This window comes from Morone saxatilis, unplaced genomic scaffold, assembly GCF_004916995.1.
Source record: "Morone saxatilis isolate NCDOM2014 unplaced genomic scaffold, NCSU_SB_2.0 Contig8, whole genome shotgun sequence".
Lineage (NCBI taxonomy): Eukaryota > Metazoa > Chordata > Actinopteri > Moronidae > Morone > Morone saxatilis.
In genome coordinates, this window is record NW_023340257.1 from 6,174,118 (window position 1) to 6,198,336 (window position 24,219).

At 40.5% G+C, this 24,219-nt stretch overlaps 2 protein-coding genes across 3 annotated transcripts in view; one reads left to right on the forward strand and one right to left on the reverse strand.

Annotated features, from left to right (window-relative positions):
- The window catches only part of LOC118341973 (endothelin-converting enzyme-like 1), a 47,121-nt gene extending 40,110 nt beyond the window's left edge, over nt 1-7,011 (forward strand). Inside the window, exons 12-17 of the mRNA XM_035680398.1 lie at nt 2,280-2,347; nt 2,985-3,109; nt 4,312-4,377; nt 5,205-5,300; nt 6,594-6,670; nt 6,879-7,011. Coding sequence (XP_035536291.1) covers nt 2,280-2,347; nt 2,985-3,109; nt 4,312-4,377; nt 5,205-5,300; nt 6,594-6,670; nt 6,879-6,978 — 532 coding nt within the window. The 3' untranslated portion in view covers nt 6,979-7,011. The remainder of the gene's footprint in view (nt 1-2,279; nt 2,348-2,984; nt 3,110-4,311; nt 4,378-5,204; nt 5,301-6,593; nt 6,671-6,878) is intronic.
- ccdc150 (coiled-coil domain containing 150) lies at nt 6,749-21,398 on the reverse strand. 2 transcript variants are annotated; one of them, XM_035680747.1, is made up of 21 exons: nt 21,337-21,398; nt 19,972-20,419; nt 19,488-19,666; nt 18,156-18,224; nt 17,931-18,047; nt 17,722-17,851; nt 17,132-17,175; nt 16,912-17,004; nt 16,176-16,300; nt 15,464-15,641; nt 15,297-15,365; nt 15,083-15,175; nt 14,862-14,927; nt 14,647-14,652; nt 13,718-13,851; nt 13,233-13,326; nt 11,697-11,845; nt 11,481-11,607; nt 10,808-10,990; nt 10,184-10,249; nt 6,749-8,513 (listed from the first exon to the last, which is right to left on the reverse strand). In XM_035680747.1, exons 2-21 carry the CDS (start codon nt 20,315-20,317, stop codon nt 8,403-8,405), a joined length of 2,379 nt encoding a protein of 792 aa, XP_035536640.1. In that variant the 5' UTR covers nt 20,318-20,419; nt 21,337-21,398; the 3' UTR covers nt 6,749-8,402. The 2 variants fall into 2 exon arrangements, with proteins under 2 accessions (XP_035536640.1, XP_035536641.1); XM_035680748.1 differs by lacking the exon at nt 14,647-14,652.
- Between the last annotated feature and the right edge of the window lie 2,821 nt (nt 21,399-24,219).

The following is a 24,219-nucleotide window of genomic DNA, read 5'->3' on the forward strand; positions in this document are numbered from 1 at the left end:
CAAACACTGGCTACAGATACGGCCTTTCACGTTTTGCGGCCTCCGTAGTTTCTCCTACACACTTGGAAGGCTGAGCTTTATTCAAATTGAAACCACTAAATGCCACTAAATCCGACACATCCTTTAAAACTAAATGACTGGAGGGTAGGACATTGATCCAAAACGTTTGGTGTGTTTGGAGAAACCAAAGCACTATAGCACTGAGGAAAAGATGGTTTCCACTGAACATATCTTTTGTTCACTAAAGCTATTCACTGAGGAGCAAACAGTGGCTGCTGCCACTACTGAGTATTATTCCAATCCAAGCCAACACGTACAGTCCAAATAGCTGCACCTCCTGCCTTCATATCAACTCCCCTGAGAAACCACACACACACCACACACACTTCTCAATTAGCAGTTTGTGTACCCAACATTAGCTAACACTTCTATGTCTTCATTAGGGGTGATCTCCTCTACTTCCACTACCTGCTGCCATGCATGCTAATCAGTATTAATTAATGATGTAGTAAAGTGAAGTGTGTGTGTGTGCGTGTACCTGTCCTCTTGAAGTTATTACTGCAGTAGCCCTAACCTCCTATAAACTCTCACTCTCTCACTCCCACACACACACACACACAAGCACCTCGCCGCTATCACGTGGAGTATAATGAAGCTTCAATCAGCCAGTTAGTTTAGCGGGGGAGTCGGGGCCCAGTGTGAGGCAGCGTATCGACTAGCTGTCAGAAAGTCATTTTCAGACGTAGCCATGTGAATAGCCCCAAGTCTGCCCTCTCATCGCTCTCTATATCTGCATGTGCTGCAAAGACAGCGCCCCAGCCCGGCCCAGGGTCAAGGAGAGGTGGAGCCACCCGCTGTTTTTGGGCCAGTGGGTGCTTAGACAAGTGGGACGTGTTACAGGGTGCTGTATTTTGTATCAACAACTTTAAGAAATTAAGTTTTATGTCCACACTGCAGCTGAAAGGTCCCCCGTGCTGACTTCTTCCCTCACATGTGAAACGGATATCTGGTATTTCCTAATCAGTCTTCTTTTTATTCAATACCAATCTGAACCACGTGGATCTAGAATTAAATCCCAAGTGCAACGTGTATTTTGTCTGGCTCAGCTGAGCAGAATTAGCAATGAAGACAATGGGACAAAACAGAGGAAAAGAACTCCACAGAGCAGACTGTAATGAGACACCTCACATCAGTAAAAAGGCATATGGCTTTGTTGTAAAGTGAGTGGATATGCATAAGGACCGAACTTTGTCATGCAAACACACTTACTATAATAGTGAAACCACAAATCATATAGTATCTTTTTCTTAATGGATATTACTTCATTTAAAAAAGGCCCCTATTTTTTATGATAAATGAATGCCCCTAAAGGTGTAGACAACCTCTTTAAAACCTTTAAGTGATAGTTTTGTTAGTGACATTTTGGGAAATGTGCTTCCTGTGAGAAGTGAAGCCAATGCAAGTGCCTTAAATCTGCATTGTTTCTAATGGCCAGCAGGGGGCAGCTCTATTGGCTACAGAACTGTGTTTGTATTCAACCTAATGGCAAAATTATTCTACTTCTCACTTGATTTAATAGCTCAGTAAAAGGTTTCCTACTGAGTTTACATACAGCATGATTCTGTTACTGCGTTGCCTATTTCTCACCTAAAATACACATCTAATCAGGCCCCACATACCAAAGAAATATCCCACACTATAACCACATACAAACAAAAACACAGAAAAACAAGACAGCACACTCACCTCGGTCCGAGCCCTCCACCCCAATTTCTGCATAAAGGATATTTAATTGCAAAGTGGTCCTGACTGAACTATTTTAGTGTACATTTTTCTACTTGAAAACAGAGGCTCAGAAAAACTGTGAAACTAGGCAGTGCTGATCAAATATGAATCAAGATTCTGTTACTGCGTTGACTATTTCTCGCCTAAAGTCTTTTCAGAATCATATTTTAGTGGACTGTTTATCAGTAATACAAGAAAGTGTGTGACCAGAAAAGCCGTCATTGTTTCCTGCTATGGACAAGTTGAACCTAAGCACAGCTCAACTCGCAGTACGTCACAACTGCAACATGGTCAAAAAGACAATCCTTGAAGCTCAAAACGGCACTCTATGATGGGTTCACATTTGGTTTTGACTGGAAGTGGGGGAAAACAGCTAACCTGGCTCTGTCCAGAAGTAACAAAATCCAGCATGTTTAAAGCTCAGGTAACATGTTACATCTCATTTGTTTAACAAGAACCAGGCAATATTCCATATCTCTCCTTTCTGCTGCCAGGTCTCTGAACTACGGAGGAATAGGGGCTATCATTGGCCACGAGCTAACACACGGATACGATGACTGGGGTAAGAATTGCAACCTCCTCACCCATAGTCCATTGCAACAATGCTTATACACCCATATGTTTCACCATTTTGAATAGTACAACCGCAATTGCACTTAAGTACTCTATTTGACAGAGAGGGTTCCCTGATGATTTGTGTAATTTTGTAACATTCATAGAATGCCCACAACTGTACAGCAGAGACTATTTTGAGCCACAATCTCTAACTTTCATCTCCAGTCTAAAGTGCTGCCCTTTAAGATACATCAAAGGAATTTAAAGAGGGTGTGAAACTTCAGCCAGCCACCTAACCAAATGCTGGAATAACTTTGAGTGTGAGTGGAAGGACTGTGCACTACCTGCTTCTTTGGCAGACAGTCAACCATCCTTTTTATTTTACAAATTTAGCTGGCTGGAAAAGCAGTTCAATTGGCTCTTGAACTGGATACATCAGCCAAGGTCAGACCTGGGTTTAACAACGCTTTGCCTTCAAACGAATGGTTTGACTTCCACAGCTACAAAAAGCGTAAAAGAGGACGTGCTGGGCAGCTCTTTGGACTGTGACGGAAAGTTGCAGGTTGTGTCGTCTCCATGCTAACACTGCCCTCCCCCTGCCCTTTTGCCCCTCATCTTAGTGATGCAATGGTTCATGTCCCTAGGGGGCCAGTACGACCGCCACGGCAACCTCAAGCAGTGGTGGACAGAGGAGTCCTACAGAAAGTTTCAGACGAAGGCTGAATGTATCGTCAAGCTCTATGATAACTTCACTGTTTATAACCAGAGGGTGGGTCTGCACACACACACACACAGTCACAAAATTTATATGATCACATTACATTGAAATAAGGGTTCACTAATATTTTGGACCGATATTAGGATTCTATTGAAAACCATGTCAGTAAGTCAGTGTCCTCTAATATTATTTGTATGTATTAGTAATACATCAAGCTGCTGATAAGTTCAATAATATTCTGGTTATCTGTCTTTTACAATATTTTCTTCAGATTAAAACATTTAGGTGGATCTATCCAATCACTGGCTCTAGATAGAGGGCGTTTTTCGAGAGTTTTGCGGCCACCATAGTTTCTCCTACACATTTGTAACAGAGCGTTATAATCAGCAATTACACTGCTAGATACCACTAAATCCCACACACTGGTCCTTTAAAGGTCAGTTTACTTAGGAGAACTACTCAACCTGTAAAAACAGTATTATGCCTTCTGTGGCCCTAGAGGAGCTCAAGTCTAATAAAATAACCCTGATTCCCAGTGATATCATCAGGGTTATCTCGGATAGAAATTCATAACAGAAAACCTGATTAAAACTGTGGGATTGGAGTTTGAAACATTTAGGGCAGTAAAAGAGAGAGTTGTATTATGGGAAATGTAGGATCCATGGTTTTTGGACCTAATTTGACCACTACCAGGAACTAAAACATCGATACCACTCTCATATCTGTATGGTAAATGAGAAGTTAAACAGCAGGACTAGGACTAGCAGCACTCTGTGTGGCGTCACCACTGGTTGCCTGGCAACAATGTTGGATTTTGTACAGACTAAACTAACTTATATAACATGTTAATTAGTCATCCTTAGAGGTGCCGGTAAGTAGATTTTTCACCTTTGGGCAGAGCAGGCAAGCTGTTTCCATTTTTTATTCTGAGCTGAGGTAACTAAGCTGTCCTGGCTCCAGCTTCATATTTAGAGTACAGACATGCGAGTGGTATTAATCTTATCATCTAAGCTTTGGCAAGAAAGTGAAGAAGAATATTTTTTTGAATGTAGAACTGAAATGATTGAATTGGCGAGATTGAGTCAGCGAGAAGAGACTTCACTGAAAAAATACTGGTGTTTGATATTGGCCTTTGAGTCACACGCCAGATCCAAGTACATTATTGAAGTGCATGTACATACCAGCACACAAGTATAGAAGCAGAGATATTAAGACAGTTCAGTATTTCATAAGTTTCCATCCTGTATGTCTAGGTGAACGGCCGTCTGACACTGGGGGAGAACATAGCAGACATGGGAGGGCTCAAGTTGTCATACTATGTAAGTAATATTCAGCACCATCATTGTTCAAACACTCTGTCTGACTGTGGAGCACCTTGGTAGTAGGTAATGGTTACAGTGCATGCTGCATGGCCACGTGGTTGCCAGTTCGATTTCAGCCAGTGACCTTTGTTCCATGTCATGACCTTCTCTCTCCCGTTTCCTGTCTGCCTCTGTCCAATAAAGGCAAAAATCGTTCAAATACTGTGGCTATGTGGCTTCACAAAACCTAAATATTAATGTTCACTCTATCAATTTATAGCCCCTCTGTCAACTCACTCTTTATTCTTCATAAACCACTTTGTTTTATTTGCATGAAAGTAGAGAGCAGAGGTGTGCCAGAATCAAGATAAAAGATAAACATTTTTACTTGAATTCCCTTTCTCCGTTTGTATCATTGTGTTGGTGTGTGTGTTTGTGTTTGCCTGGACAGCAGAGTGTCTGGCATGCTGCATCTTTCAATTCCTTATTGAGTGTGTCAGTGTTCTATTTAAAAGCGAGGGGTGCTTTTTGCATGCAGAAACAAAAGTAAGTGAGGAAATGAGGGAAGGATTTTGAGTAAATGATAATAACATAATGTAACAAAAGTGCCACAATGACTGTTAGCCATGTCAATCAGTTAGATTAGCCGAAGTAAACATAACAAATACGTTTCATCATGTGTCAGGCATTTCAGGCAAGGGGAGATTGTAAATTTCACGATTGGTTTCAGATGTTAGTTTAAATTAGTACGTTACTTTGGACATGAGGTGAGGGATCATAATTTAATTTCTGTCTCCTGTCTTTCATTATTCACTCCCTTCACACCTCTCTCTCTTGCTGTCCAGGCGTATCAGAAGTGGGTGAGGGAACATGGTCCTGAGAGGCCCCTGCCTGGCCTTAGATACACACACGAACAGCTTCTCTTCATCGCCTTTGCACAGGTACAGAAGCCTGCCAAAGTGTTACTCTACAGCCTTTCATTACATTTACATGTTAAATCATTTTAGCTGCCACTCTCGGCTGAAGCGACCCATCACAGAGCAGGTAGGGGTTCTATATCATCTCAACATTAGCTGATGGATGCATTAACCATTGGAGGGATCCAAAAAAGCAGCGTTGATGACAGCACAGTGGCTCTAAGCACTAGACCACCCCTGCTCCTTGTAACTATTACGACTATCATTGAAATTCAGTGCTTTCATTGAAATTCATGGCTTAATGTAACAGTAGCAAAATCTACACCCACTTTTTAATGCAACTGGCATACTTTCAGCACATTTTAAAAACTCTTTCCACAGGGAAGTGATGTGAAAATCATGTATATGTGCGTGCTGTTGTTTGAAATGTCACATGTGTATGTCCAGGGTGAAAGAAAAGCATCATTTTCAGCTGTGAGGCAATTCAATAACCCTTTTATTCACAGAGAATTAATGTGGTTCAGTCTGCAAATCTGCACAGCAGGCCAGCAGACATGCTTTTTAAACATAATGACCTCTTAAATATCTAACTTCTTAAATATCTAACTACTGACAAATGCTGGGCTGCAACTAACGATTATATTCTCAATATTATTTTTATCAAGAAAACAGAAAATAGTGAGAAAATAGTACGATATTCCGTTTACTATTATAGATGATGATTTGAATGATTATTTAGGTAGAAAAGAGGAAAAAAACTAACTTCTGCTTCACAAGTTTATATTGTGTATTTTTTGGACTTTTGACAGTGAATCTTTTTTTTTAGAGCGGGAAACACTTTTTGGTGGAACAACAAGGTTTCTGTTGGACTTTTAAGGCCCTTTCAAGACTAGGATGTAAAGATATAAAGGAATATTGGTATTGGTTCCATGTAGGTTTTTTTTGGTGTTATCACAGCATGATAAACACTAACTTATCCCAAAAACACATTTAAAAGTGAGACTTAAATATGTTGCTTTATACAAGAAACGTTAACTTGATTAATCCAATCAATTCTTAAGACCTTTCAAATTCATATTTAAGACATTTTAAAGTCTAAACTTTACTGACAACTAAAGATGATTGGATTTCAGACTTTTTAAGACCCTGCGGACACCCTGTAATAACTTTTACAACAAATGTGGTGCAAGTACAATATTTCCTTCTGCCACGTTGTGGATTAGAAGTATTACTTTTTAGACTGTCACTTAGCGCTGTCCTGCTTTGGCTGAACTGTATCCAGATTGGGTTACTGCTGTGTTCATGTTGACCTTTCAGAACTGGTGCATGAAGAGAAGATCTCAGTCCATCTACTTGCAGCTGCTGACTGACAAACATGCGCCAGAGCACTACAGGTACAGTATACACACCCACATAAAGAACACTCACAGAAAGTCATCATCGTGTTACAGTTGTGTGTATTGTCTTTACATTTAAAGAAAGATTTCAACCTTACAATAAGCTTCTACTCCAAGATATCCCCCCCACCAAAGTTACAGTTTTGTAACTGTTTCATGATCTCTGCATTACTGTTTGACGTCCCTGTGTTTCCTCCCCCTGCAGAGTGATTGGCAGTGTGTCCCAGTTTGATGAGTTTGCCCGAGTTTTCCACTGTCCAAAGGGTTCCCCAATGAACCCTGTAGACAAATGCTCCGTATGGTGACCTCTCCGCCCTCCTGGTGACCTTGGGATGAACTTCATCTTGACAGCCCCGACCCACCCACACACAAACACATACACATACACAAACAGACACAACCTATCCTACATCACACATTTATCAGAACCAACAGGATGATAAAGCCTATTCTTGCCTATGAAGGATCTTTTCAACATTATCAGTAGACATTTTCAATGTGTGTTCTAACCGATCTAAAGCATGGGTCATATGACCATTGATCATGTACATATATATCATTTGATCATATATATTTTTCTATGTTTAAAGTTATTTTCAAATCATCTATTTTTCTATTTTAGCAGATATATCACGTACATTATGCGTAGGATTCATAAGCTACTTGGTTTTTAATTAAGCAACATGTTTGCTCAATTGTCTCTCTTCTTTGTAGCATCAAACTTCAACAGTGATTTAAGTCCCCGATGTAACCCGGACAAGGACCAATTAAAAACGAACTGAGATCAGTAGCATCCTTGTGCCTGCCAAAATGTTGTTCTTTCAGTTCGGTATTGGAGTCCGACTTGTGTCGCAATGCTGCGCTCTTGTGGCTGCAGACAGTAAAGGATACTGTTCAACCACCATGACCGTCGTATCGTTTGCCTGCATTGGTCCTCTTGTTACTGTGAGTGTTTGTACGGTTTATAAGATTTGTCAACTTTTTTAGTAAAAAAGAAGGCGGACTCGTGATGGATGTTTTTCTCAGGATTTGTAGCAAAGTGAAGCGCCAAATGGAGGATCTTTGTGTCTCGATCTATACTCAACTCTTCATCCTACAGTACAATCACAAAGGAGCTGGTACATTTATCAAACATTGAATAAACAAAGAGAAGACTGTTTTTGGATGAGCTGATCTGAGAGCTCTTTTCTGTTGAAAATGGAGGAAACTATCGGATTACTCACGTCTCTGTGTTTCCTGATGAATGATCTTACACAACCCAAGAAAGAGGGAGAGTGCCAGGTCACATTATACAGTACTTTCACAGTTAACTCACCAAATACCAGAAGCTGACACTGTACAGAAGAAAGTACATAAACTATGGTAGATGGAGAATCATACATTTGTATGCAGTGTTATTTTAAAAAATTACTTTTGTATAAATATTCTCTTGGTACAAGAATAAGAATCTTTGTAAAGTGGAGTTTATCAGATGTTATGGTTGTACAGTTTGTTTTGATGAGAGTGCATGTTTCCCTCCTGACCATCATTCACAATTCTGATCGATATATGTGGAGGATCACACACACGCCTGACTCTACATCTGCTATTCCACACGTGGCTGCTATCTCTTCGTCTCTGTTGGTCACCGTTTAATGTTTGAATAAATACAAAGGTTCACTGTGTCATGTCGCTTTAGTCTGTGTTCAGGTGTGTGAGAGAGTTATTTTTCTCCATGTGCTGGTTTTTATCAGTGTGATTGTTTGGATCCTCCAGCGATGTGAGCCAGCTCTCTCTTGGCCTCCCAGCGTTGGATGGTCGAAGTCCACCTCTCCCACTCCGCCTCCCGTTTGCATAAAACCTGCAAAACCAAGCAGGAATCAAACACACACACACACACACATTTACATTACGAAACATCAACAAGCTGTTACCAGTTTAACCAGTCGCAATCAATCTGCCAGTTTGAAACAGTGTTTTTTCGAAGGTTTCTCCCTGAAGGTTTTCCTTTACTGCTGCACTGTGAACAGGGATCAGTTTGCAAGACGGGCTGCACTTACTGTGAGTTAAAATCTGAGCTCAGGTTTTAAGTGTCTGCACACTATTTCAGGCAACGTGTGTGCTTTTAAATGTGTTGCAATTAAAAGAAAGTTAATATATCATTTGGACCCATGGGAGTAGTCTCATGGTAAGTAGCATTTTGCACTATTTGTTCTCTCTTTAAATGTCCCCTAAATAAAATTAAAGGTGCTATAAAAAGGTGTAATATAGTTGTACATTCCAGCAGCCATCACTGATATAGAGTGCTTTATCAGTAACATGGGTGTGCCAGGCCCTCCTTTCTGCAGTAAACAGAGAATACATTTTGTGGAATCATGTTCCCACTTTATCCAATCAAGAGAAAGAACTCCACAAAGGGGCGGTCCTGAAGGGCAGGAAGCAGAATTTCAGTGTGGTGACATGGGGAGGAGGGACGGGACTGCTTAATGCAACGACGGATGGAAACGGATTTCACTTTCATCAGACACCCAGAAATCCATTAACAAGCACTGCCAGCAGTGTGTGAGGCTGTACTTACACACAGTGGTGATTTGTGCTTAATGCTTTCATTCATTCTATTCTCACGATGACAATACTAACATGCAGATGTTAATATTTACCATCTTAGTTTATCGTATTAGCGTTTGCTAATTAGCACTAAACACAAAGTAAGTTCCCAGGTTGTCAAATACAGACACAAGCTGTGTTCTGTAAATTACAATCTGCAACCTAACAGCTGGATGCCACTAAATCCTACACACTGGTCCTTCAAGGTTCAGTTCGATTTAGTGTAGCACAGCCTTTCCAGTGAGCCAGCATGTAGAAAGGTGGCATTAATTAGTATCACTGGTAACACCTGTGTTTACACTACTATTTCATGATGGCTGTGAAAAAGGTCTATTCTATCCATTTGTAAAGAACTACGCTGACCCTGTTTGTCGACCACAAAAAAAAAAGTCTGCTTTTCAGAATGTGAAAAAAAAGTTTAGTTAATAGCTTGCTGACAATGAGATTTTCAATTTATTGTCTTAAAATGTATGTGAGACCATGAGAACTTTCTAAAACCACTGGTGGACAAGTCAATAGATTACATTATTCATTTTGATCGTGAGTAAACAATCTTGAGTCGATTGAGAACATCAATCTATATTATGCAACTGAAAATATTCTCCACTAGAATTGCTTCAGAGATCAGTGGTTATCGAAATGTCACTGGGGAATATTAAAAAAAGATAAAGACAAACTTAAAGGCTTATTTCTACACATAAAATCAGGAGGTCTAAATATCAGAGATTTACAAATAGCTAAATATGCTTTACTGCTGAGCCGCAAGGTTTCAGTGGCTTCGAGGAACTATCATTTATTTTAAAAAGTTCAAGCTTCGCCTTGAACCAAGAGAAAGCCAATACAAGACAACAGACAGACCTGTGATAACTGAACAGTATTAGTAAAACATTATGGAAAAACGAGAAAAAAATGCCTGGCACATACCTGCTGGGAGTCCATCCCGTCCTGCTGGAGCTTACTGTCCTCTTGCTCCTCAATATTCTTGATGCGCTGTGGACACAGTAGACTCATATCAAATTATCTACACAGGCTCACAGTGACACAAACATACACCTTTAAGCCAAAAGATACAAGATTACTGGCCAGAGACTGACTCAAGTTTGAGATTCTTCCATTGTTAGTTGCTTGTACCTGTTCTGGCCTTGCCTCACACATGGTCCCAACCTTATCTCCTCTCTCTGTACTAGGACTTAACAAGAAAGGATTTTTAAGGACAATACAAGCCTCAATTTTATAATGAATATTCTAAATCAACGCTATCAAAAGATGTAATTTTGTGCCAATATTTAAAGGCTTCAAACCTGAGCTGTTAGATAATTAAAAAATAATTTAAAAATAATAAATAATAAAATAATAAAAGTCTATCCTCCAGAATTGTAATCATGCCAGGTTGGAGATGACTGAAACTACATTTTGACCATTACAGGACACTGAAAGTCTTCACAGAACCACATTAAATCATTTTAGGTGAGTCAGTTGTGTTTGATAATTTAACAGTAGTTCATGGAGGAAGCATCTTTATTATTACGGTGTGCAGGGGAACATTACCTCGACTTTCTGAGAGTTGTCCTGTGAATCTCTGCTCTTCTGTCGCTGCCTCCTCTCCTCTCTGATACGAGCCTGCTGTTTGGACACCTGCTGCTCCAGCTCAGACACCCGCTGGCGGAGCTCTTGGTTGGCTTTGGACAGGTCACCTGACCCGGTTGACGAGTCCTTAACTGTCATTTTTAGCTAGGCAGGGTAACAGGAAATTCACAAAAAGCAAAGTAAGAAGGACAAACCCGAGACACAACATGCAAGAAGAGTGCTAGTATGATTTATTATTTATTTTACATTGATGAATCAGTAGCTGAGGAATTTTAAGAAAGTATGGGATGAGAAGCCTGGCAGCCTCTACTGTTTTGAACACAGCATCAAAAGAAAACAGCACAGTCAGAGGTAAGGATTTTCAATAAGGATTATGCATGTCCATACATATTTACATATTTACACATTTACACACTTCAGTAAATCTCTCAGCAGCTTAGAATTGTTTTTGGCTTCTTCAAACTTTGACTCTGTATTTGGAGGTCTTTCAACACCAGTCTGAGGCTGGGATACTGTAATCAGGGACTTCACAAGATGTTATGATTCATGCTGGAATATCTTGTATCTGCACAGAATTTTCTCAAAAAAAAAAAAAAATCAATATAACAGAATAAAAAATTCTGCCATTTGGCACCTCTGTGATTTCTCGATGCAGCCTCCTCATTGAAGAGTCATATTCTCCCCTCATTCGTTGCTTTATGGCACCCAGCTCTTCAGACAAACGACCAATCTTTGTCCAAGCCACGCGTAGCTCTTCGTCTCTGCAGTGCATGGTGACTATGTCATTATAACATGGCATATAGGATGTCTTGTTCACACACTCTCATCGAGCACTTTTCTGACAGCGTACCTTAGTGTGATGGTGGCCTGGTACTGGTCTCTGGCCTGCTCCAGTTTGCTGTGTAAACTGCTGTTGGTCAACACAGCCTGCTCCACACTCTGGGCGAGCCTCTTGTTGTCAGCTTTGGCTATATCCAGGGCCTTCTGTAAGGACTCCAGCTGGAACACACAAGGTAATAAATACAATATTGTAATTATACCAGAATGTTAATGCAAACAGATTAACCCACTAGGGGGGACCAATGGCAAAAAATGAGTTGTGAGCCCAGGTTAACCACTTGCTACTCCCCCTCTTTGTGCACTGTGTATGTATCCTGTCCACTTCGAGTTCCCATAAGGCACGCAGCAGAATATACATGGCACCTTCATTATATTTTGCCTCGAGCCCAGTACTTCTAGGCTATAATACTACACGCCTCACAGTTTGTTGTAATTTAATTTATCACAAATGTATTTAGGAATATAAGCCATGTAAGCACAATATCAACTGAAATAAAAGGTCTTAAAACTAGATTTGAGTGACCTACAACATTAAGTCACAATGGAGGACCTGCCTGAGAGAACAGTTCAACATTTTGGCAAATAGGCTTAATCGCTTTCCTGCCACAGCCAACAACTGGTTAGCTTAGCTTAGCAAAAAGAAAGGGAAAAAGCTAACCTGGTTCTGTCATGTATAGTAAATCACTATACCCGACCAGAAAAGAGTCATTAATCAAGTCTTGGAATTTGTTCATCATTTTCATTGCTGTGTTCTGTGAGTTTTTCACTCGTCCCTTTATATTTTATCTGTAATCACAACATCAAAAGGCCCTAAAATAGTTGCCACTGATATAATTACACAGCTGCACAAACTGTGTCGCTTACTTGTCCCGACTGCTGTTAAGAGACGGAAGTGAGATGGAAAAATGTAAACAGAACTTCCTTAAGTAGAGTTAAAAGAGTTTGATTTCTATAATTCTTATATTTTTGGTATATAATGCATGCATAAGATAAAATCTTTTCATCCTAATATCAGTTATCAGTTGCCATTGCAGTATGCATTTACAACTAATAGGCTGATAGTCCACAGAACGTTTAGGTACTGAGTGAAGAAAAGAAATGCAGCCATACTACATCAGCTTAGTATACCTTCTTAGAACAGCAGGGACATGACCAAATGACAGTCTCTACCAATAATGTTTTAAAATATTTTGACCATAGTTACTTCCATTCTTTTCACACTTGCTAATTTTTAATTTGCAGTCTTGAAAGTTGTTTTTTGGCTCAAGCAATTAAGTCATTTCTGCCCTAGTGCTGCATGACTTAGAGAAATGTATCTTCTTTATTATAGTTGCCTTCTCAAGCAAATACTTCAGAGGAATCAGTGAATATAGGCATTTCTTGACATGAATTAGTGAGAAAATATGAGCAACTTCATCTACAAATATCAAACATGTACAAATATACATTTCAACAAGAATTCTGGTGTAGTGTTTTTAAGTACATTATACAGCTTCTATAAAGTGTGTGTTAGAGTGCATCTGTTATAGAAGCAGTGTGTCCTTACAGCTCTGTTGCTCTTGGAGTGAGTAGATGTCAGGAGTTCCTGGAGTTTTTCCACCTCTGCTTGGTGTTTCCGGATTTCTCTCTGAGCCTGCAGCCTGGCACACAGGAAAGCAACACTATAACATCACCAGTTATACAGCTTAATATCATCCAAATACACACAGTCTGGACATGCATGTATGATTTTAAACAATCATGACAGATATTGTACTGTAAGCTCTAGACTGTGTCTGTTAAGGCCCTTATTCACTGTATACTAATATTATTAGTGCACTACAGTAAGTTGGCTTTCAAACAATACTTACAGTCTCATGAAGAAATCTTACCTTACATGATAAATGCACAGATAATTATTAGATTGATTTAAAGGCTAGACACGGTGTTGAATGTATTCATAACAATGTCACAGGATAAACAGGCACACACACTTCATACTGCTTCTACATCCAATCACGCAGTGTTTGTAAACCCCATTCAGCTCCTGACCTGTCTTTCTGCTCCTGCTCTCGCCACAGGGTCTGACCGTTGAGCTGGATTCTGGTACGGGAGGCTAGGATGTCTTCAAGGGTTTGACTGACAACACCCCCTGCAGGACCACAGACAGCCTCCAGCTCACTGATCTACAGCACAAGACAGGTGATGTTACTGCTCACTGTGAGGACAAGTTTGTTGATTTGTAAGTACACTCGATCGGAGATAGTACTCAGGTTAAACCAAGGTTTCTTGTTTATCAGGAGGAGAAGTCTCTGAAAGCTACAGTATAATCTGTCGCTGTCCCAGTAATACGTGATTCATTGTTAGATTAATAGATAATAGTAAACATTAGAAGCTTTCCCACTCTACCAGGAATAAGGTTCAGGAATAAGTTCATACCTAAGCAACATGCTTCTTAAATACATTTTAAAGCCAGAAGTTCTTCGAGGAGCTACCATTGTATTTGTACCATTCATAGAAAATTACAAAAGCAAGGTGTTAAGGTAGATTTCAGCACAATATCTTTGCTTACAATCATGATAAATCATCACACTATATTTGAAAGTTGCTTAATAAGACAAGTGTTTTGACTATTATTTTTTCATATTGTGCCACAGTAACTGAAGACTTGAAACTTAAAGATCTTAACAGTGGAATATAATAAGCATCATATGTTTTATGGATTAAATTACTGTGAGTGTGAGAGAGGGTGTAGCATCCTGGAGTTCCTTTCAGCTCTAAGGGACATTTTCGCATCTTTGCTTTGGTGTTATGGCCCAGGACTATACTGTTTGGGTTCAGTCTCACCACTATTTACTACTACTTATCAACTTATCTTCGAGTTTCCAGACACAGCAGGCGAGAAAGCTCTGGTGAATCTAGCAGCTAAAGAGCCAGATATTTCCATCAGGAGTTGAAAGGAGAGTGAACATTGGACTTACATTCATCTGTTGGAGACAAGCACAATTCCAAATGAATGCTTATGTTGCTCTGTAGCAGCTGGATGTATAAATACGTTTGCTAACATGACCACCCTATTAACCTTATGAGCTTGTTAATGTTGGTTAAAACCTATTCAGCTGTGCACTGGAGTGATTCATTTAAGAAATAAGAAGCCAAAATTGATTTCTAATCAGTGTTTGTGTGTGTCTTATACCTTAAGTTTCCCTTTCTCACAGGCCGGCTTGTTCTTGTCAGTTAGGTCCTTCAGCATCTGGTCCACCTGTTACAACCATAAAGACACACACACAATCTGAACAACTGTGCCCATCTCAGGCATTCCTGCTGAGCAAGACTTTGGCACAATTAACAGTCCATTCATAACTATTAATGTGTATAAGTAGATCTGTAATGACAATATGGTGACCAGTCTCTCACCTGTTGCTGTTCTAAAGCAGACACCTTTCCCATGAGCCTCCTGTTCTCATCCTGCTGGCTCTGCAAGGCTGAGCACAGAGATCCCACCTCCCGCTGCCAATCACAAGTTCACAGGCCGCCAACATGGCCAGAAGTTAGTTCAATGTCCAATAGGTGAATGTATAAGGTATATAAGGTATTATATGAGGTGGGGTGGTTTTCTAGCTAATCCTACCTTGGCCTCACTAAGTTGGGTCTCCAGGCTGCTCCTCTCACCTTCCAGCTTAGTGACAACAAGACATAACTTGTGGCCGAAGAGAGAAGGGACAGGAGGGATTGTTTTACTCCCTGGTATAGCACTACCCGTTCATGCAAAAATAGTATTGCTTTTTTTGAATATACCTCATTTTTTGAATCCTCCAGGTCTTTCCTCACTGCCTCTTCCTCTTTTTTGGCCATGCTCAGCTCCCCCCGTAGCCTCTCAGTGGTTCGCTCCAGCAGTTCCCTCTGAGTGGCCGCTGTCTCCTGTGCAATGGAGGAGCTCTGCAGGAGCTTTGCATGTTCGCCTTTGAGCCTCTCTCTGAGGAGAGACAGTTTTTTTATATCTAAAAGGTACTTCCAAAACTTAAAATACGTTTCTCTATTTTTTTCTATTTTACGTCCAAAATACATCTCTAGCATCCTGAATCTCTGCACTGAAAGCCAGACTTATGCTGTTATTTTAGGTTGTTAGGTTCACAGTGAGACAGGTTTCATTAAATACTGACACCAAGGAAGAGTCAGAAATTTAACAAAAATGATTCATATCACTGATGGATCACAGAGACAGACTGTGGTTTTTAATAAAAGACAAATATCAAATATCAGTCTGAGACTTTGCAAACCAATATATCTGTCTAACCCTACTGTTCTCAAATGTTAGAATGCCCCTCCAACCAATACTCACACTCTTATGAGACAGTGAACTTGGGGAGAAAAGAGAAAAAAGTGGGAGACAAATGCAGTGCCTAATGACAGCTGATAATAGTCTCCTGATGGCATAATTGGCTGCAAAGTTAAAAGATCATTAGTTAAAAATGATGGGAAGTTTGAGTGTTAGGCATAAGAGACTCACAGCTCCAGCTGCAGACTAACTTTATGTGTTAGTGCCACCTGCAGCTCAGTCTGAATATTGCATCTGGCTGTGCCCAGCTGCAGGTCTCGCTCTTGCAGTTGCTTGACCACACGACTCCTCTCGGCCTAAAAAAGACGCAGTGAGAAAAAAGGAGTCCTGTTGTGTTACATATCGTGTGCGTGTGCGTGTGTGTGTGTTTGTGTGTGATATCTTTAAACTGGCCTGATGTTTTTCATTCTCCTCTGTAAGTGAACGCAGAGCAGAACTGAGATGGGTACACTGACTCTGCAGCTGCTTATTCAGGGTCTGTTTAAAATATATATATGTATATATATATATATATATATATATATATATAAACATTTAATATTGATATTTATTTATTAGACATGATCACCATTAGTAGAAAGTATCACTGTTACATTGCACAAAACAGGACAGAACACAGTTGCTATAATTTCAACTTAAAATTTGAATTAATAAACTTTCAGCGTTTTTTTGGGGTCCATTGTTTAATTTTTAATGGTAACTTCATCAATCTGATCAAACTTGTTATCCGGATTACTGTAATTCAAGTTCTGTCATATTTCAAAGCTCGGAAAACCTACTATAACTTTCAAGTTATTTGTCTTTTCCTTATTTGAGTGTGGTGAAACACAAAGAGCCCACAGTCTGCAGTGGTTGCATGGTTTAAAATACCTGATGAATAAAGAAATATTCCTTTTAGGCTTCTGACCTGGACTCTGTCAGCAGCAGCTCTCAACTCTGTGCCCTCCTTCAGCAGTTTACTGTTTTCTGTCTGCTGCCTCTGAAGGGCCTGACAAACACTCTGAACACAACACATACAGTATTCACCAACAAAAATAGTGTCATAACATGTGTTACAGATCATACATTTTACAGGCGAGGATTTTCTGAGGAGAGTTTCATTCACTGATCTGTCTCTCTCAACTTACTTTCAGTTCAGTTTTCAACTCAGACACGAGGGAGTCCTTCATTTCTGTCAAAATCAAATGGAAGAATGCAGTTCAAGATCCAAACATTATATTACATGTGAAGCACTGGGAAATATCAATAACACAAATATGACTTGTGGAGTACCTGACTAACCTTATATAAAACCAAATCACAGTGAAAATCCTGTTAGATAACCCTTCTCGGTCTGGATCTATAGGCACCTAAGATTTTTACTATATGTTGTCCTGTGAATGATTGTGTACGTGAGAATAAACTTAATAAAAAAACAAATAAATATGAATGTAAAGGTATATCGTAATCATTTCAGTTTCATTTTGTTAAAACACTCGTTAAAAATTTGTGTTGTTACATCTTTACCCATAAATAAATGTAAGCTTTCTCTTAAACGTACAACAAGGAGTAGTTAGCTGGTTCTGAATTTGTCTCAGTGTAATACTGATGCTTCTATATGACCTACATGAGCAAACAGGACCATTGGTGAGAAGACTGGCTATTTCTATGGGAGTTTAATGCGATGGTTGCAGCACAGCCAGAGCTCACTGCTTTTGTGTCCCCTGATGCTCCTAACCTGCCTGGTCTTTGAGCCGCTGACAGTGCTCGTCCAGCTGTCTGCCTCTGTCTTTCTCTTCCTCCAGTTGCCGCTGGCCGGTCTGGACTTCCACATGCAAGGCATGGCAATCCGACTGCAGCAGCAGAGCCTGTGGGGGCCGGAGGCAGACAACATTTCAGCTGCTGTTTACACATGCTCATTACTCAGTGAGCTCTCTTACAATGTACCTGTCTCCTCTCCATCTCCACCACTCTCTCCATCTCCTCAACCCGATGGTGAAGCTCACTGTGAGATCTCGTGGCTTCGGCTGAGCGGGCGGACTCCTGCCTCATCTGCTCTTTCATCTGAAATCAGAGGAGAGTTTTGTTAAGATGGTTCATTTTCAGCTGGTCAGGGCTTATAAAACAAATGTCTGATGGTTGGGGATAAAAGGGCTAAAATAAGCCACTCACCTCCTTCAGTCTCTGACTCATCTCTAATTTGACAATCTTCAGTTCCTCAGCAGCGAGAGCCACATCCATCTGGAGCAAAAGACACGGTTACAACCCATGACACAATGACCACTACAGTGCTCACTATGCACCTACAGCACGTCAAACAGATTTGTTGTCCCCTTGGACCTGTTTTCTATGCCAAGAAGACACTGATCACTGTAGTTTACAGTAATTAGGTCCTGGTGCAATAAGCAAAGTGCAAAAAATCTAATCTTACAGTAACAAAAACTGAAGAGAAATTTTGATTTTGTTGCCAATATTGATGTTTAAAATGACAATTTGGCCAATATGTCTCTGTCTTGTTGCACCTGAGTCTATTTCTCTTCTCATCCAAGATGTGAGACGCAGAGCCGGCAGCCGCTCACTGTCTGTGCTGCTGACATGGAGCAGGTACTGTAGGTATTTGCGTGCTCCACGTCAGTATTTGTGCCATTGCTGGAAAACCAACGTGATTATTTCTCCAGTATCCGAGTTGGAAATAACCAACATAATATTTAGCCAGCACAAAACTGATGCAATACAACACATAAACATTGTCCACTGACATCGGTAAATGCCATCTTATTTGCCAACAGGCTGGTCAGTCAACAAGCCGAAAATTGTCCGATGCTGAAGTTCAGCTGATAAATTTGTGCATCCCTAAAAAATGGCAAGAAAACAGACAAGAACTGTTGATAAAGTAAGTAAAGTAAGAAAAACAAAGCAAAGTTCAACAACAGAGAGGATCAACTACAAATTGTATTTTCAGAATCAGAAAACAGAATAATTCTGTAAAATGTACTCTCTTGCCAAGCGATAGATGAGCTAGCCCCACTCAGTTCAGAGGTAATCAATCTGCTCTGTTTAATCCATAGAAATAACAACGTGTAAAAGTTGTTTAGCTTCTTGGCAAATCAGGAAGTCACTGCTCCTGGCTAAATAAGATTGCTGTTTCTGGTCTTTAAGGTAAGCTAAGCTATTTGGCAGGTGGGTGCAAGTACATTTTTAGCATTTAATGTTTGGAGTGTTGCTACAAAACACAATAGAGGCCAGAAAGAGATTTCTGAACACCAGAGAACTCAGCAGTTTCTGAAATATCCATTGAATCATTTATAGTTGACTATCATTCCTCAGAACCTTTTACTCAACAGTATTATCATAAAAGCAAAGGGACATAGGTTTACTTTGGTAAACTAACTTATTTAATTTGAAGTGAAAACAAAGGTGATTCTCATAAAACTGATCCAATCTAGCAGTGTTTGTGTATATTTGTTATCTCTACAAGAAAATGGTGAATAATAGTATAGTTACCTTGACAGCAGTAGCTGCCTCCACTGTGTCCCCCAGCCTCTGCACCTCTGTGCGAGCTTCGTCTCTCTCCTGGTAAGCCTGCTGAAGTTGGTCCCTGAGCTTCATCGCCTCCCTCCTGGTGGTGTGATGCTCCTCCTCACTCTGTCGCTGCAGCGCTGCCAGCTGCTGCTTCAGATGAGCTGCACCAACAAATACAGAACAGAGCAAAAGAGCAAAAAACGTAACAACGTCCGGCTCTGCCTGTTTTTTCTGCCCCACTACTCATTATCCACACAGCTTTTGTTTTTCTAGTTAATATCCATAATTCTAGTGATCATTAATAGTGATATCTCTTAGTAGCGCCAATCTCTGCTCTTGTTGGGATTTCACTGAATGGCTGCACCCTGACTGTAGCTGCCACTGTAACATACCAATAGACTTATTGAGATCACTAATGTATTCCCCTTATCTCAGTTAGCTGATTGGATTACATGTGAGCCATTACCTGTGTGAGAGGTATCCAGTTCTCTCTCAGTCTCCAGACGGAAGATGGTGAGTTTGAGGGTCTGTAGCAGACTTTCCATGCGACACACCCTGCTCACTAGAGAGTCACAAAGCATGCCCTCGTCCCCAAAGACCCGACGCATCTTCAGAGGACTTACAGGCCGTTGAGTGGCGCCCATTCTCTCAGCAGATCCCAAGATTTGGTCCCTTGACACCCCCAGTACACCCATGTCTTGAATAAGAGCTTCAGCCTCTTCCTCTGCCAACAACAGGCGCTGGTGGAGAAGGGACAGAGCCTCTGGGGCTGTGGCCCCAACACTGAAGGGCGGGACAGCTGAGCGTGACATCCCTAGACAGGGGAACTGGGTGCAGGTTGGAGTGGGGGAGGGCAAGCAGCCCTTTGTAGGTGCCCACTCTTAAACTCTATCCATGATTACTTTTCAAAATTCCTGGAAAATTAAAAAGTTAAGATAAATGGCTAAATACTAAATGCTAAATATTCTGTAACCTCATTCCACAATAAATACATTGCATAGCTAAACCAAATTACAGCAAAAACTAGGGATGGGATGATATACAACATTATCGCATACAAAAAACAAAGATACATTTATGGTGGGGAATTTCCATTATAGTGATAATCGTGAATAGTGATAATTATTATATCTTTACATGGCTTGAATTTAAAAAGCTGTCTAGCTTGCCTGCATACAGTCTTATATTGATTTCCTGATTCCTGAGACAAAGGGGAGCATACATCTTTCCAGTCATTCCAAAATCCTAACCCTGTCACCATGAAGGCTCCCCGTTGGAAGGATGGAAATTCCAAAAGAAAGAACAGGGAGATGAGGTGACTGTCTGTATGCAGTAAATCTATGTTTCTTAGCAAAATATAAGATTGATTCCACATGTTTTAGTGCCATGTTAAAAGTAAAAAAGTCATAGCCAGTTCACCACTTCTTTGAGGACGTTTCAAACACTACAGTGGACACACAATACAAGTTTGACTTAACTGTTGAACCTCTTACTTATGAACCAGTTCCAAAGGCTGCAGGTAACTACTTCTATCAGTTTATCAAATGCCAGAATAACCTTATAAAGGAAGGATACAGTAAATGTCTCCAAAAGACACCAACAGTAGCTCGTGAGTTCATAGTTTTTCGGGCATTTTTACTTTGAATGAAGACAACAGCGCGTGAACAAATCACGGCAGCCGCGTGTTTGAGCTACCGCGCACGAGACTACAGCAACACGACACAACGTCAATAAGGCGTCGCGTTGAGGGTAATAGTCCCAGAAAATGTTACTTTATTCTGCTTTACGGTCATACAAAGTGTTGGATAAACACACAGCTGTTTGCTCTCACCGTTACATTCGCTACTTCCGGCATCTTTCTCTATAGCGACGCTTCTTTCCGTCCAAACCGTGATTGTGTTGCATTCAACAACTATCGGAAAAACCTATTTTATCACTTGAGCGCACCACAGCAAAGCGGTAAATAAGTTGGGCCTAATGTACAATTACAAATAGTACGGTAACTCCAGTGGTAGTATAAGTATTCAGATCATTTCAAAACAAAATGTTTACTTTCTAAAGTGAATTGCCTTTCTTCTCTACTTACAAATACTGATTTATGTTGTTCAGATTTTCATGAAGAGTATGCATATTGCTGTGACGTTGGTCTGAAGTTTCGAAGATTTATTTATTTATTTTATTTCTGAAGTAAAGTGTATCGATACATAGGTACAGGAATGTAACTAAAATCTGCCGTTTTGGCGGAAAAAAAACACAAGCCTTAGTGAAATGTTGTGGCAAGAATATAGATTTATGTCAGTGTGACCATTAAGTTTAACCGGTAGTTTTTTTCCCCCGAGAGAATTTTTATATAATCACAAAGTTTGGGCAATGTATCTAAATGTATCTAAATGTATCTAAACCGGACTGCATGCAGGATTATAATTTAGCAGCAGCCCTTTATTCATTTTGACCACTAGTCGTCGCCAAATGCTTAATCAACTAGCACTGGCACTTGATGAAGACCGTACACATTTACACGATCTTTTGCCAGAGTCTATTGACAACGTCCAGGTACACAATATTTACATAAAATATTCTACTGTGGGAAACAGTCAGCACAGTATGCACAGTACTGATTGATTGCTTGATATTATTATAAAATTAGTAGAGAGGCTTACACAGTACATTTATTTGAATCAAATTGTTAGTACTTTCACTGTGCCATATAGTATACCCCTGCAGCCCCCGCGAGGTAGGGCTCACCTGTCAACAACTACTATGATAAGAATATATATATATATATATTTGTTTAATGTTTCTCTTATTAAAAAAAAAATACATAATACATGTTTTCAGACCCAATACTGGTGTAGAAATAAAACAAATAGATATGTGCTCCACTGTCCCCATAGCTTCAGAGTCAAGTGAGGGAGAGTCCAGCCACAGAATGCGCCTCGCAGCCTCGACGTTAAGTGAGGGGGAGCCCGGTGTGCCTCCGACAAGAAAGTATCCTGTGAGGGAACTGGAAAACATCCGCCTCACAAAGGTGAAAGTGACACACACAAAGACACATTGACTGTGTCAAGCTACACAAAAGCAAACTAATGCGGGGAATTCATTTTTTGTTAAGTTGTGCTTCACTAACCTACTAACCTCTCTTTCTTTGAGGTCTACTTCTGGGGCTAACTTTCATGGAGTACACGCATGAGAATGCAGACACAGTTAAATGAAAGAGTATAGGTGCCTCCACTGTAGCAGTTGGGTTGAAATAGGCCACAGGTATAGAGGTTAAGTGGGGGGACAGTGTCAGTGTGTTACCCAGAGGGGGTCAAGGTAAACCTGCCCTTTTCAACCTGTGAACTTCATGTAACCTGTTTTTAGGAACAAGTACAACAAATCTGAGCTCTGAACAAAACCCTGCTTCACTGATGCTGCTTATTTCTTTATTATGCTATACTCCTCAATTCTTCTAGTTTTCGTCCTGGTTGTAAGAGTTTATCACCATCCAAACCTTACATTTGGTGTCTGGGATGAGATGCAGCCGTATTGACTTATAGCTTTCAGAGCCGTTAGTATGGGACCTAAAATGCACTTCAAAACTCAAAAGATGGATGTTGCTGGAGACAGCCCAGAGGAGGATGCTGCAGGAGATATCCATGATCATACATCCTAGGGAGAAATTCCAGGAGCCACCAGATATACACTTAGTTGCTGGTATGTTGCAGCAATTTCTTCACTGCCAACGTGACCTGAGTGAAAGGTGGGACAAAAAAAATGATTAGACAAGTCAAAAGGTGGTGCCGTATGCATATGCTGCCCTAATGAGAACCTACAATGGATTTAAAGACTTGTACAAAAAGTGGATTCAACCGGAGAAGAGGACCAAGGAGCAGTTTGGGAAGATCCTCATTCTGGAGCAATTCTACCGCTCTCTCTCTCCAGGGGTCAGAGTGTGGGACGAGAAAAGGGAGCTAGAGTCAGCACGGGACGCAGCTCACCTGGTGGAGACCTTCCTAGCAGCTCGACGAGGGTCCAAGAGCTGCTGGTTTGAGGCTCTACAGAAGTCCATTCCTGCATAGGGTAGGTCTTTGGGATTCGGGGGATGAAGGTGGTTTCTCTATGAAAGATGGTCAAATTTGCCTGCTCTGTATTGGTTAGCTACTTCATACTCAAATAACTACGCAGCTATGAATTTAGTTCAACTAGTAGTTTTATTACAAGTAGTTCACCACTCCCCACACTGCCTATATGTATTGTTAATGCCTATAAAGTAAATAAATTAAAAAAAAATGTTTCACTTTGATTTTAGAATTCCAGAATGGTGACTTTAAAGGTCCTGTGTGTAATCTAGCAGTGAGGTTTCAGACTGCATACACCCCTGACTTCACCATCCCCTCTGTGTAGGAGAAACTACGGTGGCTGCCAAACTCAAAAAAGGCTGTGTCTACAGCCGGTGTTGTCTGTTCTGGGTTACAAAAAAATGCCGGTGCAACACGTAGGACTCTACTTATGATCTACTCCCTTTAAAATAAAGGGCTTAGTCTCAGGTAATTCTTATTTTCAGCTAATTATATAGTAATGAAACGATGCATATGAACATTATATTCCATTTCTATCGTTAGATCCTCCTAAATGTGACACACTGTAGTTTTAAACTAAGCTCTCTACTAAGCCTGCTCTCTCTAATCCCAACTGGTGGAGGCAGACGGCTGCCCACCTAGAGCTGGGGTCT